The sequence below is a fragment of the Daktulosphaira vitifoliae genome, unplaced genomic scaffold (genome assembly GCF_025091365.1).
Source record: "Daktulosphaira vitifoliae isolate Bord-2020 unplaced genomic scaffold, ASM2509136v1 Scaffold_2, whole genome shotgun sequence".
NCBI classification, from domain to species: Eukaryota; Metazoa; Arthropoda; class Insecta; order Hemiptera; family Phylloxeridae; genus Daktulosphaira; species Daktulosphaira vitifoliae.
In genome coordinates this window covers 11,889,154-11,903,178 of record NW_026099573.1, presented here as the reverse complement: position 1 = coordinate 11,903,178, position 14,025 = coordinate 11,889,154, and the positions used below count along the sequence as shown (strand labels likewise).

The window sequence follows — 14,025 nt, the reverse complement described above, 5'->3', positions numbered from 1 at the left end:
TTTTGAAAATGTTCCGGAAATACTGCGTCCTTTAAACATATATCAAATTAAAGCTTATTTTATGTACTATAAAATGAAAAAAAAAAAATTTGTCCCGACGACCTATCTTCTATGCGCAAATGGCTACCATATTCAAAAATATGCTATTTTTCTATTAAAATTCTAGGTTTTGTATTTTATTTTATTTTAAAATATCATATTAGGAGATATTCTACTTTCATGAATATTATATAATTTAATTGACATAGAATAAAGGTCATAAGACATAAGAAATTAAACTTATTAAATTTTTTTTACTTTTTTATTTTCATACTAAATTTATTAATTATAATTAGTATTTATTCATATATTATATTTTAAAATCAAAGAACTACTAATTATGATATAATCAAAGAAATAAGAGTTCATGTTGCTTTTAAAATATTTCACCAATTTCTCTAAAGGAAACACTATCTACAGNACTTTTGGAATAATCCATCAATTTCTCTAAATGAAACACTATCTACAGATTTGAATCGAAGCGTTTCTTATGATAGTGATTTTAATCACTGTCAAATATCATTTATACTTGTCCCATCTATGCCTTGCCTACACTGTCCCTCGACCCCACTGTGCTACCGTTTTTTTTATTTATGTCATATACTTTTTTATTATACTCATGGTATTTTATGCTGTTTTGTAGTGCCTTCATTCTATCTTCATTTCAATTTGTAAATTGTTGATTTGTAATTAATTCTTTTGGCAAAAGGGTAGTTATAGTGCCTTCCATCAGATATTTAGGACTAAATATTTTCACTGTGTGCACTGTTTCATTATACTTTTGTATACATTGTTGTGCTATGGTTTTCTATCTCTAGTTTCATTGATTTTTTATGACATCAATATTCGCAGGTATACAGAATTGTTATTATCAATGGTAGTAAGGCATATTGTAGTGAGTTTATAAATACACTAACTGACAATACAAAAAGTATATCTATTGATAGTCATAATTAATAATAAACAATCCGTGACTATGACTGCAATGTCATAAAAATCCTATTGGCTACCTGTATTTGTAATACCTTGTGTATTATACATGTATATTAACTCAAAAATTTGAAACTTTAAATGTTAATATCTAATAAACAAATAAAGTTATATTAAAAATTCAAATGCCATTTACTATTAAATTAAAAACTCAAACATTTTATTAAATTAAAAATATGTGTTACCATTTAAAAAAACAAAGTTGACCCCCCTCCAAGGCATAAGGGATGAACTTAAAAAGTATTACATAGTTAAAAATTCAAAAATAATGTGTACCTAAAGATAACCAAAAAAAAAAAATGTTGAAATATATTTATTCTGTAAGTAATTGAGTTTTTGTAAGATCATTCTTATCATGTCTGTTTGAGCTGTTGGTTCAAATTCCAACCTTATTTTATATTCTAGATCTTCCCACTTGATTTGGCCGACGGTGTTGTCCTCTAGATTCTCATAGAAGTGTAAAGCCGTACCTTCCAAGAAGGCTGGTAAAAACTGAACTTTTTCTTCGTCGTTCCATTCATTTATGATGCTGGCCCTCTTGTATCGCTTAAGAAACAGGTCTACGCTTTCGTGAATTTCTTCTCTAAACTGATCTGGCTTAATGAATGGCTTTCTACGGTTCTTGTTGTCATCACTAGCCATGTTTTTGGTGTGTAATACGGTAAAAGATTCGTTAAGATCTACAAAAAAATCTTCCGGGAGCCTCTAACCTTTTATATACCTAACCAAGCGGTCTCTCTTTTGTTTTAGAGTGCCGGTAGTGGTTAGTTTTCTTTTGTTTAGTTCAGTTGTGGCTTCGTCAGTATTTAGCTTATGTGCCCAACCTGTTTTGTAAGATAAACGTTCGTTTTCTTCTGGCGGTGTTGGATTAAGCTCCGCCGCTGACACCATCACAATATTATTGATTTTAACGCTGATTGTTGAATCATTTATATAGTTGTTATTTTTAATTACGGTTTTGTGCGGAACAATAATTTATATAGCTGTTATTTTTAATTACGGTTTTGTGCGGAACGGTACTCATAATTATTAAGAATGTAGAAATATATATATTTATATATAGATATATAGATATACTTTAATTTGAAAGTGGAATTTACCTATAGAATCTTAACATTTTGTGTGGTGTTCATCAGTATATATTGGATACGCGTCAATTATTATCAAATAATCAAAACAATAGTACTAACATTGATGTTTGATCTGGTTACAATATAAGTATAATCTCGGAGTCGTATGATCGAGCCGTTAGTTGGGCGCCACTTTGTTGTATTTAAATATGAAACAATCTTTTTTTGTTCAAACTATTATAATAAGAGTTCAATAATAACGCAAATGTAATTATTAAAGATATAATCAAACAATGTAAAACATACAAAATAAAGATACATTTAAAACACAATAAAACAATACACAAAATTAAAACTTAATGTCATAACGTATTACGCGAAAAGAGATTACCTTCGGTACTCCCGAAGTCTTCTCTCCTTTTCAATTCATTCCATTTCGTCTTATATTTTAAAATATTTTGTTTTTCTTTTTTACAAAATTCATAATACAATCATTTTCAAAAATGTTTATAAATATTTACTACCTGGTCTAGTAACAATAATTCAGGGAATTACAATTAATCCAAACATAACAAAAATATTTTACTTCTAGTTTTACAAATAAAAGACTAGTAACTGTTATATTAAGTAACAATAGATCAAGAAATTAAAATTAAACCAAACATTACAAAAATGTTTTACTTTCAATTTTACAAAATAATGACCTATATTACAGTATTTATCCATCATTTGTTTTTTTTTTTGAAAATCTAGGGTGGGTTCAAAATTATAACTTTTAAAAAAAAATATTAATTTTTTCAACTTATTTTTGAATAGTGTTCCGAAAATACTGACACTTTTATTTATATCTTAAATTAAGATAATAATTAATTAGTTTGCATAGGAGCTTTACTTCCCCCAAGAAATATTCGTAGTCAACACAATTAAACAAAATTTCTATTTTGGTGATGGAAAGGGATAAATAAAGCAATAACGTAGAAACGTTTCTCATAGCTTTTTGATCTAAATTTATAAAATAGAATATGAGAACATAGCTCTCTGAAAAATTTTTTATTGCTAACTCAATGGGGTTTGCTTTAAGTAACATGAGCGTCATTTTTTTTTTCTTATTGTTGGTGCTAAAATTTTAGATGGCCATATAACATCATAAGACAGGCCACAATCATTTCTACCTTATAATGAAAGGGTCATGGGAAAAGGAAGGGCTTAGCTCTCTCAAAAATATTGAAAATTCGTATTTAAAAAAATTGCAAAATCAACATAAATTTAACTGAAAATTTATATAAAGTGAGAACAATTGAAACCTGATTACTTTCTAAACACTCTATATATCACTGCATAAATTAACAATAGTTCGTATTTAATTGCACATACAATGTTGATTACGCATTACGAGAGGGCGTTTTGCTACATCTTATTTTTATGACTGATAACGCCTCGCGCACTACCAAAACGGTTGTGCGAGAGATTATTACGTTGGATGTTTACGTGCGTGATTCTTGTGACTCGCCTAGTTATTATCAGTCCTTGTGTGACATTTTTTTTGCATTTTCGCTGCCATCCTAGTTCGTTTTGTTGTATGGCTCTGTGGTGCTTGCGAGTACGTAGTTGTTAAAAACGTTTATATATCGCCCTTGCGATTTTCGCACCTTTGTGCGTTATTGTTTATCGCCCTTGCGATACGCTCATACACTTATCCTCATAATATAGCGATACGCTCATAATATTCGCGACAGTACATTTTGTCTGGTTCAATGATCATACCAACGATTTCATTGGCATCAACCAGTCATCATCAGTATAGATAAGTAGTTATTAATTATATTGTTTTGTCTTATTTTTATCTTATTATTTGTTTTATTTAACGCATTGTTGCATATTAGCATTAAGGGCCCCCCTACCCACATTGATATATATAATATTTTAGTTTATATTAAAAATACAATACAGTTTATTGTTTTATATTCTTTCAATACATTTACTCATTTATACAGTCCACTCCATACTTCTTTCTCCTGCATGATATAGATACTCCAGAAAAGAACAGTAACTAACCCGCACATCATAACCGGGCGTTCCGTACAAACATACAAAATTTTTAAAATGCATATTTAAATACATAATCTTAGGGTTTTTAGTGTATTAGTCCCGGACCCTACTTATAAATGTTAACTTCTAACTTATCATACGTACATAATTAATTAACTTATTTATTAGATAATGTTCTAATTAAGAAAATTATTGATTAATAACAACTTTGGACCAGTATTTCAGAAGTTATTAACATTTTTATATTTAGGCGGCAAGATGAGTACGGAAGGAGCAGAGAAATATGTTAAAAAATAGTAGCACCCACTTCTCACCAACGGTTATTACTTTTAATTATTAGTAGCTTTTAAAATATTGATCAGAAGTATTTTTTTTTTGGGATGCAGGAAGTTTTCCCAAGTTGATAAGTAGCTACATTCATCCTCAAAACTAACTACAGGACGAATAATGATAATCAATACATTTTCTATAATTCGAAATGATTATGTATTTTGTGTAACAAAGTTTTAAACTTTTTATTTTTAAACTATTGTATTAATCTTTTTTAAAGCAGCTCTTGCAATGACTTATAGTTTAAAATATATTTTTGTGTTTTCAAAAGGTTTTTGTGGAATATAATTTTTAAATAAAAAAGATTAAAAATTGTTTAATTACCCACTGAAAAATTGAATATAATACAATTAAATGCAAACATAACATGAAAGAAAAATGGACGAAAAATTACAAAAATAAAAAACCCAGCACAGTGGGATCGCGGTACAGTGGGGATGTGACATAGTTGAGTCATGTATTATGATATCTGACAGTGATTAAAAACACTATTACAAAAAACGCTTCGATGCAAATCTGTAGATAATGTTTAATTTTAAAAAAATAATGAATTATTCCAAATGCTACATGATCTGCTATTTCTTTATTTATATCCTGATCATAAGTTTTATGATTTAAAGGGTAATATATGAATAAATATATATATCTATATAAATTTATAATATATAAATATATAAAGGGAAATTGTGTTATTAAAAAAAGTGGGTCGAATGAAAGAGGGATATAAATATTATTACTCAAAAAAATTGTATTGATCCATATACTTTTCAATAAGTGATAGAATTATAAAATTAAAAATGTAAAATACAAAATCGAGAATTTTCACACAAAAATAGCATTTGGTAACTATTTTTACCATAAAGACGAAATTAAGTCCGAAAATGGCAGTTTAAAATAAAAAAAAATTGAAAAAATTAGCGATTTTTAAATTTGTAATTTTTTTGAAGATTTACTCCATTTATGAGGAATGAGAGAAATTTTTTCAATTTTTGAGGATAATTTCTTTGACTAGATACGATTTGTGATCTCATGACGTATCGTTGAAAGAAATGGGTTCGGTGAGAGCTGAGAAAAAGTGGTAACAGACATACAAAAAAATAAAAATAAAAAAAAAAAACACATCATAGTAAAATTAATACCTTCTCAGATTCGTTACCATTCATTGTTAAAAAAAAATCATTAATTTTAGTGCATTAATTATAGTAAAGGTTAATTTAAATTAACTAGATTGACCAATTCTTATAATATATATATATATATATAAAAGCAACGTAACAATTGTATTTAAGTTCTTCATTATTTATTTCCAATCATCATACATTAAATTAATTAAAATAAAATATTATATATTTTTTTAAAACATTTCAAAAGCAGACATATTTTTTTGTATTGGAACAAAAAGAACACAAAAATCAATTAAAACTGTTTCAAACTAAAAAAATTATTTTTACAAATCCTGTCATAATCATTATTTGCAGTTTCATCATTGGATCAATAAATATAAATTTGTTTGTATGTGAAGCATTTTTTTAAATTATAAGCTACATAGAATAAAATAATAAATAACTTAATTAAAACAATTTTTTTTATATATATATAAAAATAACGTTTATTATTCAAATCATTCGTCGTATCTTAATTTAGATAATATTATTGACTATCATTAGAATCTGGTCGNTCGTATCTTAATTTAGATAATATTATTGACTATCATTAGAATCTGGTCGGGATCCTGTAACTTCAAATTTCTTGATTTTCATTGTAACGACCATGATGATTCTTAATAGCTATCTGTATACGCCTATTTTGAAAAATATTTATTAATGAACATGTGTTAAATTGCGTGAATGGACTGTAATTATAAAATATCATAAACAGAGTGTGATGCTCTACCTTGTGAAAATATATCAAATGTCGTTATAAACTAACTGTATGAGTAGCTACGCTGGTTAAACAAGTAATACTACATGTGTTACGCCGTGAAGCTTAATCTGTAAATATTGCGCAAATACCTCTCAACATTCATGACCATCACAAAAGTTTTCTTCAGAGATACTTTTGTCTAGATGTATGACTCCAATACTATATACTATATAGTATATAGCGGTCGCCAACCTTTAGGACCTCACGGACCACTAAATCCAATACTGAAAATTTTACGGACCAGTAATACTTTAGAGTTTAGAATTTAGATTTTAGAAGTTTTGAGGGCCCAGAATCTGTCATCCCTTAACATATAACCAAATTTTTAAGACAATTCAAGAGAGGAAGAAGAACAGTGTATCTATGTTTTCCATATACACACCACTGATTAGTCAAACACTATATTAAAATAAAAATACAAGTATTAAATAATATAATATAATTGTTTTTATTTTTACAATTAATACAAAAAGAATTAAGCTTGAGTATTAAACATTTTATCAATGAGATACTTGCTCTTGCAAATTTTGAATGAGTTTTTACATTTTTGGTTCTAATGTTGTTACGGCAAGACGGAGAGCTTTGCTTACGTCAAGTCGAGACCGGTACCTCTTTTTAATAGTAGTGACCGATGAAAATGTTTTTTTGTATAAATATGTTGTTGAAAATTGAATTAGAAATTTCACTGCTTTTTCACTTAGCAAGGGATATTTATTTTTAACGTAGAGCCAAAACTGAGATTTCGATGAGGATGACTGGAATTTAGCTTTAAGAGAAGAGTCTGATGATAAATCAATGAGGCTTTCTTTTTTGTCCATACTTAAATTGTTATTTTCATTATTTGCTACAGCAAATGGATCAATGATCCACATATTTCCATGTCTAGGATCTTCATTTTTTGAAAAATAACGATCAAAAGATTCTATGAGTGATATTAAGTGATATTGAACAACTATTACTATATGCTGATTAACGTCTTTATCTTTCAAATATTCATCAAAATTTGAAAACATTTGCATATCTCCTTCAACTAATCGTGTTTTCTACAGTAGTAATTTTTTTATAAAAAGCTTCTATATTATCTCGTAGTGTAAACACGTTTTTAAGTTGCCCTTGCAAGGATATGTCGTAACACAGTAAAATGGACCAGTATAAATTTAAAAGTTTATGGGTAATGTGTGTACGAAGATGAATATGAGGATGTGGTGCCTGCTGTCTAGGTATTCACGTGCGTGTTGTCGTACAGCAGTCACCGTGCTCGGCTACACTCCGGGTTAGCTGTGGGTGTCGAAAGGCTGTTGTTATAGGAAGGGAATCAGGGTAACACCTAGGTATGAGGTGCAGACGAAGTGCAAGACACAAATACTGGGCGTACCAGATAAGGAGTATAACAAAGTACGAGGTGCAGACGAAGTGCAAGACACAAGTACTTCAAAGAGAGAACGGGGTAGCCGAGTATAAGGTGCAGACGAAGTGCAAGACACAAATACTGGGCGTACCAGATAAGGAGTATAACAAAGTACGAGGTGCAGACGAAGTGCAAGACACAAGTACTTCAAAGAGAGAACGGGGTAGCCAAGTATAAGGTGCAGACGAAGTACAAGACACAAATACTAGGCGTACCAGGTGAGGAAAAATAACAGAGTACGAGGTGCAGACGAAGTGCAAGACACAAGTACTCTGAAATGTTGTGAAAGAGAGTAGATAGGTATAAAACGGAATAAACAAAGACTTTACTTTAAACAGTAAGCCGGACAGCGACAACTGAATACTGAGACTGATGAATGACACAAGGCACTGGAGTCGACTGACCACGATGGTCAGGTCTATTGGGTTTTTATAATAATTAGAATTATGACCAATTTGGCAATCAATACAATTTGTTAATTCATCAGTCTCAAGATGCGGATGTGCTGTCTGTATTTTATTAAAACAATTCTCACAATAATGGTAACGTGACACCATCACAGATATATTTTGCTCGTTTAACAGCGAAAAAATATCTGAAAATATGCAAGCTTAGCTACCCACTAATCATCAGATAAAAGTTCTTGAAATTTCAGATTATTTTGCTGCTCGAAAAATAGTATAACTTCTTCACGCAGGGCAATAGACGAGTTTGTATTTTTCCCCTCGACAACCATCTCACTACAGCATGAAGAAGAAGGTGTGTATACTGGGAACCTAATTTTCCACAAAGTGCTTCAAATAAACGTGAATGAAGTGTTTTGTGTCGAATCAAATTTACAATTTTGATAACATCTAATAATACATCATATAGTTCTGGTGACATTTTTTTTAACGCAAGTTGTTCACGATGCAAAATGCAGTGTGTGGACAAAATGACAGGGTGACCAACTTTTTTCACTTTTGCAACAACGCCTCAAAGATGTCCAACCATGTTTACAGCACCGTCCGTATATATTCCAATACATTTTCCCCATTCAATTTCACGTTCACAAAAATATCTATTGAATGTTTTAAAAATCTCAGAACTAGTTGTTCTGACCGACAAATTAAGTGAACAGAGTAGTTCTTCCAGTAGATTTCTTTCATACTCAAGCCTTACAAAACAAAGAAGGAGTGCCTTATTATTAACATCCGTTGATTCGTCAAGCTGAATTGAGAAAAATGGTGAATTTTTTACCATTATTATTACTTGATTTTCGATATCTTCAGCCATTTCTTCAATTCGGCGCTTAATAATGTTAGCGGACATAGGAATTTCTTTAAGTTTCTTGACAGCCTGAATTCCTAAAACTTCTTCACAGGCTTATAACATGCAGGGTTTAATTAAGTCTTCTCCAATTGTAAAGGCCTTTTTATTTTTCGTAATCTGAAGTGCTACCAAATAAGAAGCATTCAACAAAGATTTATATCCAGTAGTCATTTTCTTCATAGATATTACTTGCTTTTGCATATCTCCACGCATTCTTTCAAAATATTCAAGTGGTTTCTTAGCTAAATCCTTTGGTTTTGACTGCAAATGTCTATCAAGTTTTGAAGGTTTCATGGGATCATTAAATAAAATTTCAGAACACACCACAGATAGTAGCCGTGGATATAAATCACTTCCAAGTTCTTGAATAAATCCAAATCTCAAGTAGTCTGAATTATATTTTCTTAAAGTTTTTTTTTCTTACCTCCTCCAGTTTCAATGTTCTTTTTAATGAAAGTTTCCGAAGATTTTGAATCACTGCTCAGCTCACGTTCAAGTGAAGTACACGCATCACTGTTATTATTACTTATTTTTTCTTTTATATTAATAAAGAAATTATAAATATTACTTTTTTTTTTTACTCATAATGAAAAGTAAAATCATTAATTTAAACAATTACAGTAAATAAATAAAATAAAATATTTTTAATGAACGGCGCACGTTGATAATACGAAATTATTATATGTTAATTTGACCACATGAATCACGATCGACGGTAGACAAATAATTAATTATTATTTCAATAAAAGTTAAAAGAAATTAGACATATTCCATAAATAAGGAGAAAATTACATTTCTAATGTGAGATAACAATAACATGAGCGTGTACCTATATTTAATAGTAATCGGCCGTCACTAGATAATTATTGGTCTATTTATATTTTATAATATGCGATAATAATAATGATGGGATTTGCCGTAACAACTAACGAGTTTTATATTATTTATCGTTCACAAAATTGAACGACAACATTAAACGACTTTATTCAATTTATTACGATTATTCAATGCATGTTCATTAGAATGTTAAAAAAAATAAAATGGTGAATAATATTCATATTTTTATGCGGACCACCTAAATTTTCTCGCGGACCACTGTTTAGCTACTATATAGTGTTAGGAATATTCGCAAGTAGCCATGTTCGGCAAGTGAGGCAATTGTTGGTGTTATTAACCGAATCAAACGCGGTTTTTTACATTTCCTGAACGGCATTCAGGAACATTGTGTTGCCTGACTGCTGACGTATTAGGAGAATCGACATAGAGCGGCTTGTTGAAGTTGACGGACCGGGTGACATCACAAAAATGATTTCGTGAGATTTGTAATCCATACTAGTAGTTTAAGATTGGGGTCATTAGAAATTTATATACCGTCGGAATTATTGAATATATGATTTTTTGTGAAAAGGGCTCGTTGGAGATTTAGGATTTTGATTGCTCTTACCAGAATTACGCGAATTTTCGTTGAATTTTTGTGAGTTGGAAGTTTGCAAAGTGCTTCTACGACGCAGTGGTGTTGATCACCTCCTCCCGGATAAGGTCTGGATTGAATCCAGAGCCCCAGTGGGCACCGTAAATGTACCGAAAGGCGAAACTTTGGTTTCAAAACAGGTAAAAATATTGAATAAACAATCAAACAGAACAGTACTCTAAAAATAGGCGGGTTACTTCAAACGTACACAAGATAAACACCGATAAATCGTAGCTGTAATATTTAATATTCTTGTAACTTTTTGAGTTAAATATTTTTTTTTAGGTTTAAATTCATATTTTAAAAGTATTTTTAGTTTTAAATATTATTAATGATCAGTACATATTATATGTATAGAAACATTTAAAGAACAAAATAAAATGTTCTTTTAACAACTAATTGATGGAGAAAAAATCAGTTAATATTGGGTACAACACATATTATGTTCATAGTTCACTTCTATTTTTAATTTAATCATGTTGTTGTAATAACTTTTTTTTTAGAAAATATCATATTTATAACAAAAGAACTTTACATTTTTTTTATTGTAAATAGAATACTTCGTGTGATAAATAAAAAAAAGGTTTCTTCAAATTTAAATATTCAACCATCTTAAAGCACTTGTTAGGTTTTACCAATCATAAAATAATTTAACATATCATATTTTTATATGTATTAGAATAAATGCTATGATTGCGACCTTTAAAAAAATATTTTACCTCTACTAATACTAATCGGACTCAAAAAATTACGTTTTTTAAGTTATTAAATATTTGTTTACGAAATTGAATTTTGTTTATATCAGTAACATTTTGAACCTTTCCATATTTAATCAAAGTTTGAAGATTTTAAATCCAAACTTATGTTTGCATCATCTAATATAAGTCGACATAATATACAGAAAAAGAGTATGCCATTGTAAACTGCGGTATTTTAATTTAAATCTTTGTAACGATTTAAAAAGTTACATTTTTCTATTTTTATGTTTTATCTAAAAATTGACAATATTAACTTATACTTGTCTAATTTTTAGGTACAGTTTTGATTTTTAGAATAAAAACTTACCCTATAGTTTCATTAACGATCACTTCGTTTAAGCCCAACTTATAATATCCATCATTAATTGCTAGCTCATAAAACCAATTAAAAATACTTGCATGTTCTTCAGCAGATTTAAATAATATATCTTTTCCCAAGTCTATACTTCTCCCTATAACTGCTTCAACTGATGATGTATTAACATATATAACGGAATAATTTAATTGTTCAAGTTCGATTATTTTTTTGTCTAATATATGATAAAATGTATTTTTAATATAGTTTGCTACTGCCCCAGCAGTAGTTTTATCTTTAATTTCAAGAGGTTCTTTTAATGACAGACCATACAATAGATCTATTTGATCAACGAAACTTTTAAAATGTTTTTTAAAATGCGTAAGTATATAAAAATTGGTATCATTTATGAAAATAGCGGCATATAAATATTTTAGAAACATTTTACTTGATGCACTTACTGTTTCCTGCAACATATTAGAGCAACGAATGAATTGTGGTACATTGAAAATCATATCTCTGTAGCATAATTTAATAAAACTGTTCAATAAATGTCTAAATAATTTCAAATTTTCAGTGTATCTAAGAATTATTAATTCGTTTATTATTGATATTTTTTCAAGAAAATTGTCAAAATTTATTTCCGAGAAAATTTCTCTCATATCATAATAATGACACGTGCCCTTATTGTCCTTGAACCCATATAACGTATTTGACCATGTTTTCTGTTTAAGAATGACATTGAAATCATGAATAACAAATTGTACAAAATCACGTGGGTCTAAACTTGAACTACAGAAAACCATCAAACTTTGATTTAAAATCCAAAAATTTAAAATAAAGAATCGAAATAACATTTTTTTGAGATAAATAAGTAAAAATTTGAAGACTAATAAATTTGTTATTAATAATATAACGATACTAAAGTAATAATAATCGATAATGTTAATCTTCCATTTTATACAATTGTAATACATACAAATGAGTTTTAAAAGAAACACTTGATTTTTATTTTAGAATTGCAATAATTATTAATGTACGTAAATTTACACAATTTCGTCATTCTAGAAATTTCAAGGACAAAATTTTATATTTTATAATACGACTCAACTATTAAGACTGATTAAAAATATAAAATATAAGTAAAAATTATAACTTAAATAATTCGATTCTGCATAAAGTACTTTTTACATATTGTATGGTCTGACATTAAAAATCCTCTTGATATTAATAATAAAACTATTGCTACTAAAGTAGTAGCAAGTGTTAGGAAATTTATTTCTTATACATTAGACATAAAACATTAGTCGAACTTGACCAAATTAATNAAAATTTATTTCTTATACATTAGACAAAAAAATATTAGTCGAACTTGACCAAATTAATCATTCCACCATATATCATTATTTAAATTCAATTAAAGCAGCTTTAGTGATTTAGCATAGTATAGACCTGACACAAGCAATAATTAATTAATTAATGACACTGTTAAAAAACAGTTAAAGTTCCCTGTATAAGACACCTTGTATATAACACCAATGTTTCAATGTTACCGGTTGATCTCTTAATATTATAAATCTATTAGACAGTAGAGTTAAGGAAACTAGGATAAAAAAAAAAAAATTAAAGGTTAAGAAAAATAAAAAACTATATTGGTAATCTTAATTAGCGTTGATAAGGTTGAGCTTCCAAAAATGTTTGATGCATTAAAATAATTTCCAGAAGAGAGAAATAAAATGTGGTTTCCAAAATATAAAACTAGCTTCTTGAATTTACTATTTATATATATATATAATAGAAAAATAATGCTTTTAGTTTTATTAATTTGCCTTATTATTTTAGCTTCGATGCGAAGCGGAGAAGGTATTAATTTTACTATGATGTGTTTTTTTTTTTTTTTTTTTTTTTTTTTTTTTTTTTTGGCCATAAACTATCCATTCACAATCATATGTATTGGACTGCTCTTGGACGCTTTGTTGTTGTGGCGCCTANAAATTTAAAAATCGCTAATTTTCGAAATTTTTTCACTTTTTTTTCTTAAAACTTCCATAACTTTTTCAAAAATCAACATAAGTTTTTTTTAAACTAAAACCTTAGATATTTTTCTGTCATTTGATATAATTTTTTTTGAAAATTTAACACTTAACCTGCTCATTGGGGGGGATTTAAAATAGCAACTTTTTTACAAAAATTAATTTTTTCAACTTAATTTTTGAAAATGTTCCGGAAAGACTGCGTCCTTTAAACATATATCAAATTAAAGCTTATTTTATGTACTACAAAATGAAAAAAAAAAATTTGTCCCGACACTTTTTTTTCTACATTTAAACGGCTGCCGTAGTTAAAAAAACACTATTTTTGTGTTAAAATTTTCGATTTTC

At 28.5% G+C, this 14,025-nt stretch overlaps 2 protein-coding genes across 4 annotated transcripts in view; one reads left to right on the top strand and one right to left on the bottom strand.

Annotated features, from left to right (window-relative positions):
* LOC126898949 (uncharacterized) overlaps positions 1 to 12,586 on the bottom strand; it is a 37,632-nt gene extending 25,046 nt beyond the window's left edge. Inside the window, exons 1-3 of one of the 3 annotated variants that reach the window (XM_050673378.1) lie at positions 11,657 to 12,586; positions 6,206 to 6,279; positions 5,865 to 6,155 (exon numbers count right to left, since the gene is read on the bottom strand). In XM_050673378.1, coding sequence (XP_050529335.1) covers positions 6,219 to 6,279; positions 11,657 to 12,501 — 906 coding nt within the window. In that variant the 5' untranslated portion in view covers positions 12,502 to 12,586 and the 3' untranslated portion in view covers positions 5,865 to 6,155; positions 6,206 to 6,218. Of the gene's footprint in view, positions 1 to 5,864; positions 6,280 to 11,656 lie in introns of those variants that run through there. The other 2 variants (XM_050673377.1, XM_050673376.1) reach the window with 2 other exon arrangements.
* Positions 4,458 to 14,025, top strand: part of LOC126898931 (probable metabolite transport protein CsbC) — a 34,835-nt gene continuing 25,267 nt past the window's right edge. Inside the window, exon 1 of the mRNA XM_050673342.1 lies at positions 4,458 to 4,467. The gene's annotated coding sequence lies outside the window, so the exon portion shown is untranslated. The remainder of the gene's footprint in view (positions 4,468 to 14,025) is intronic.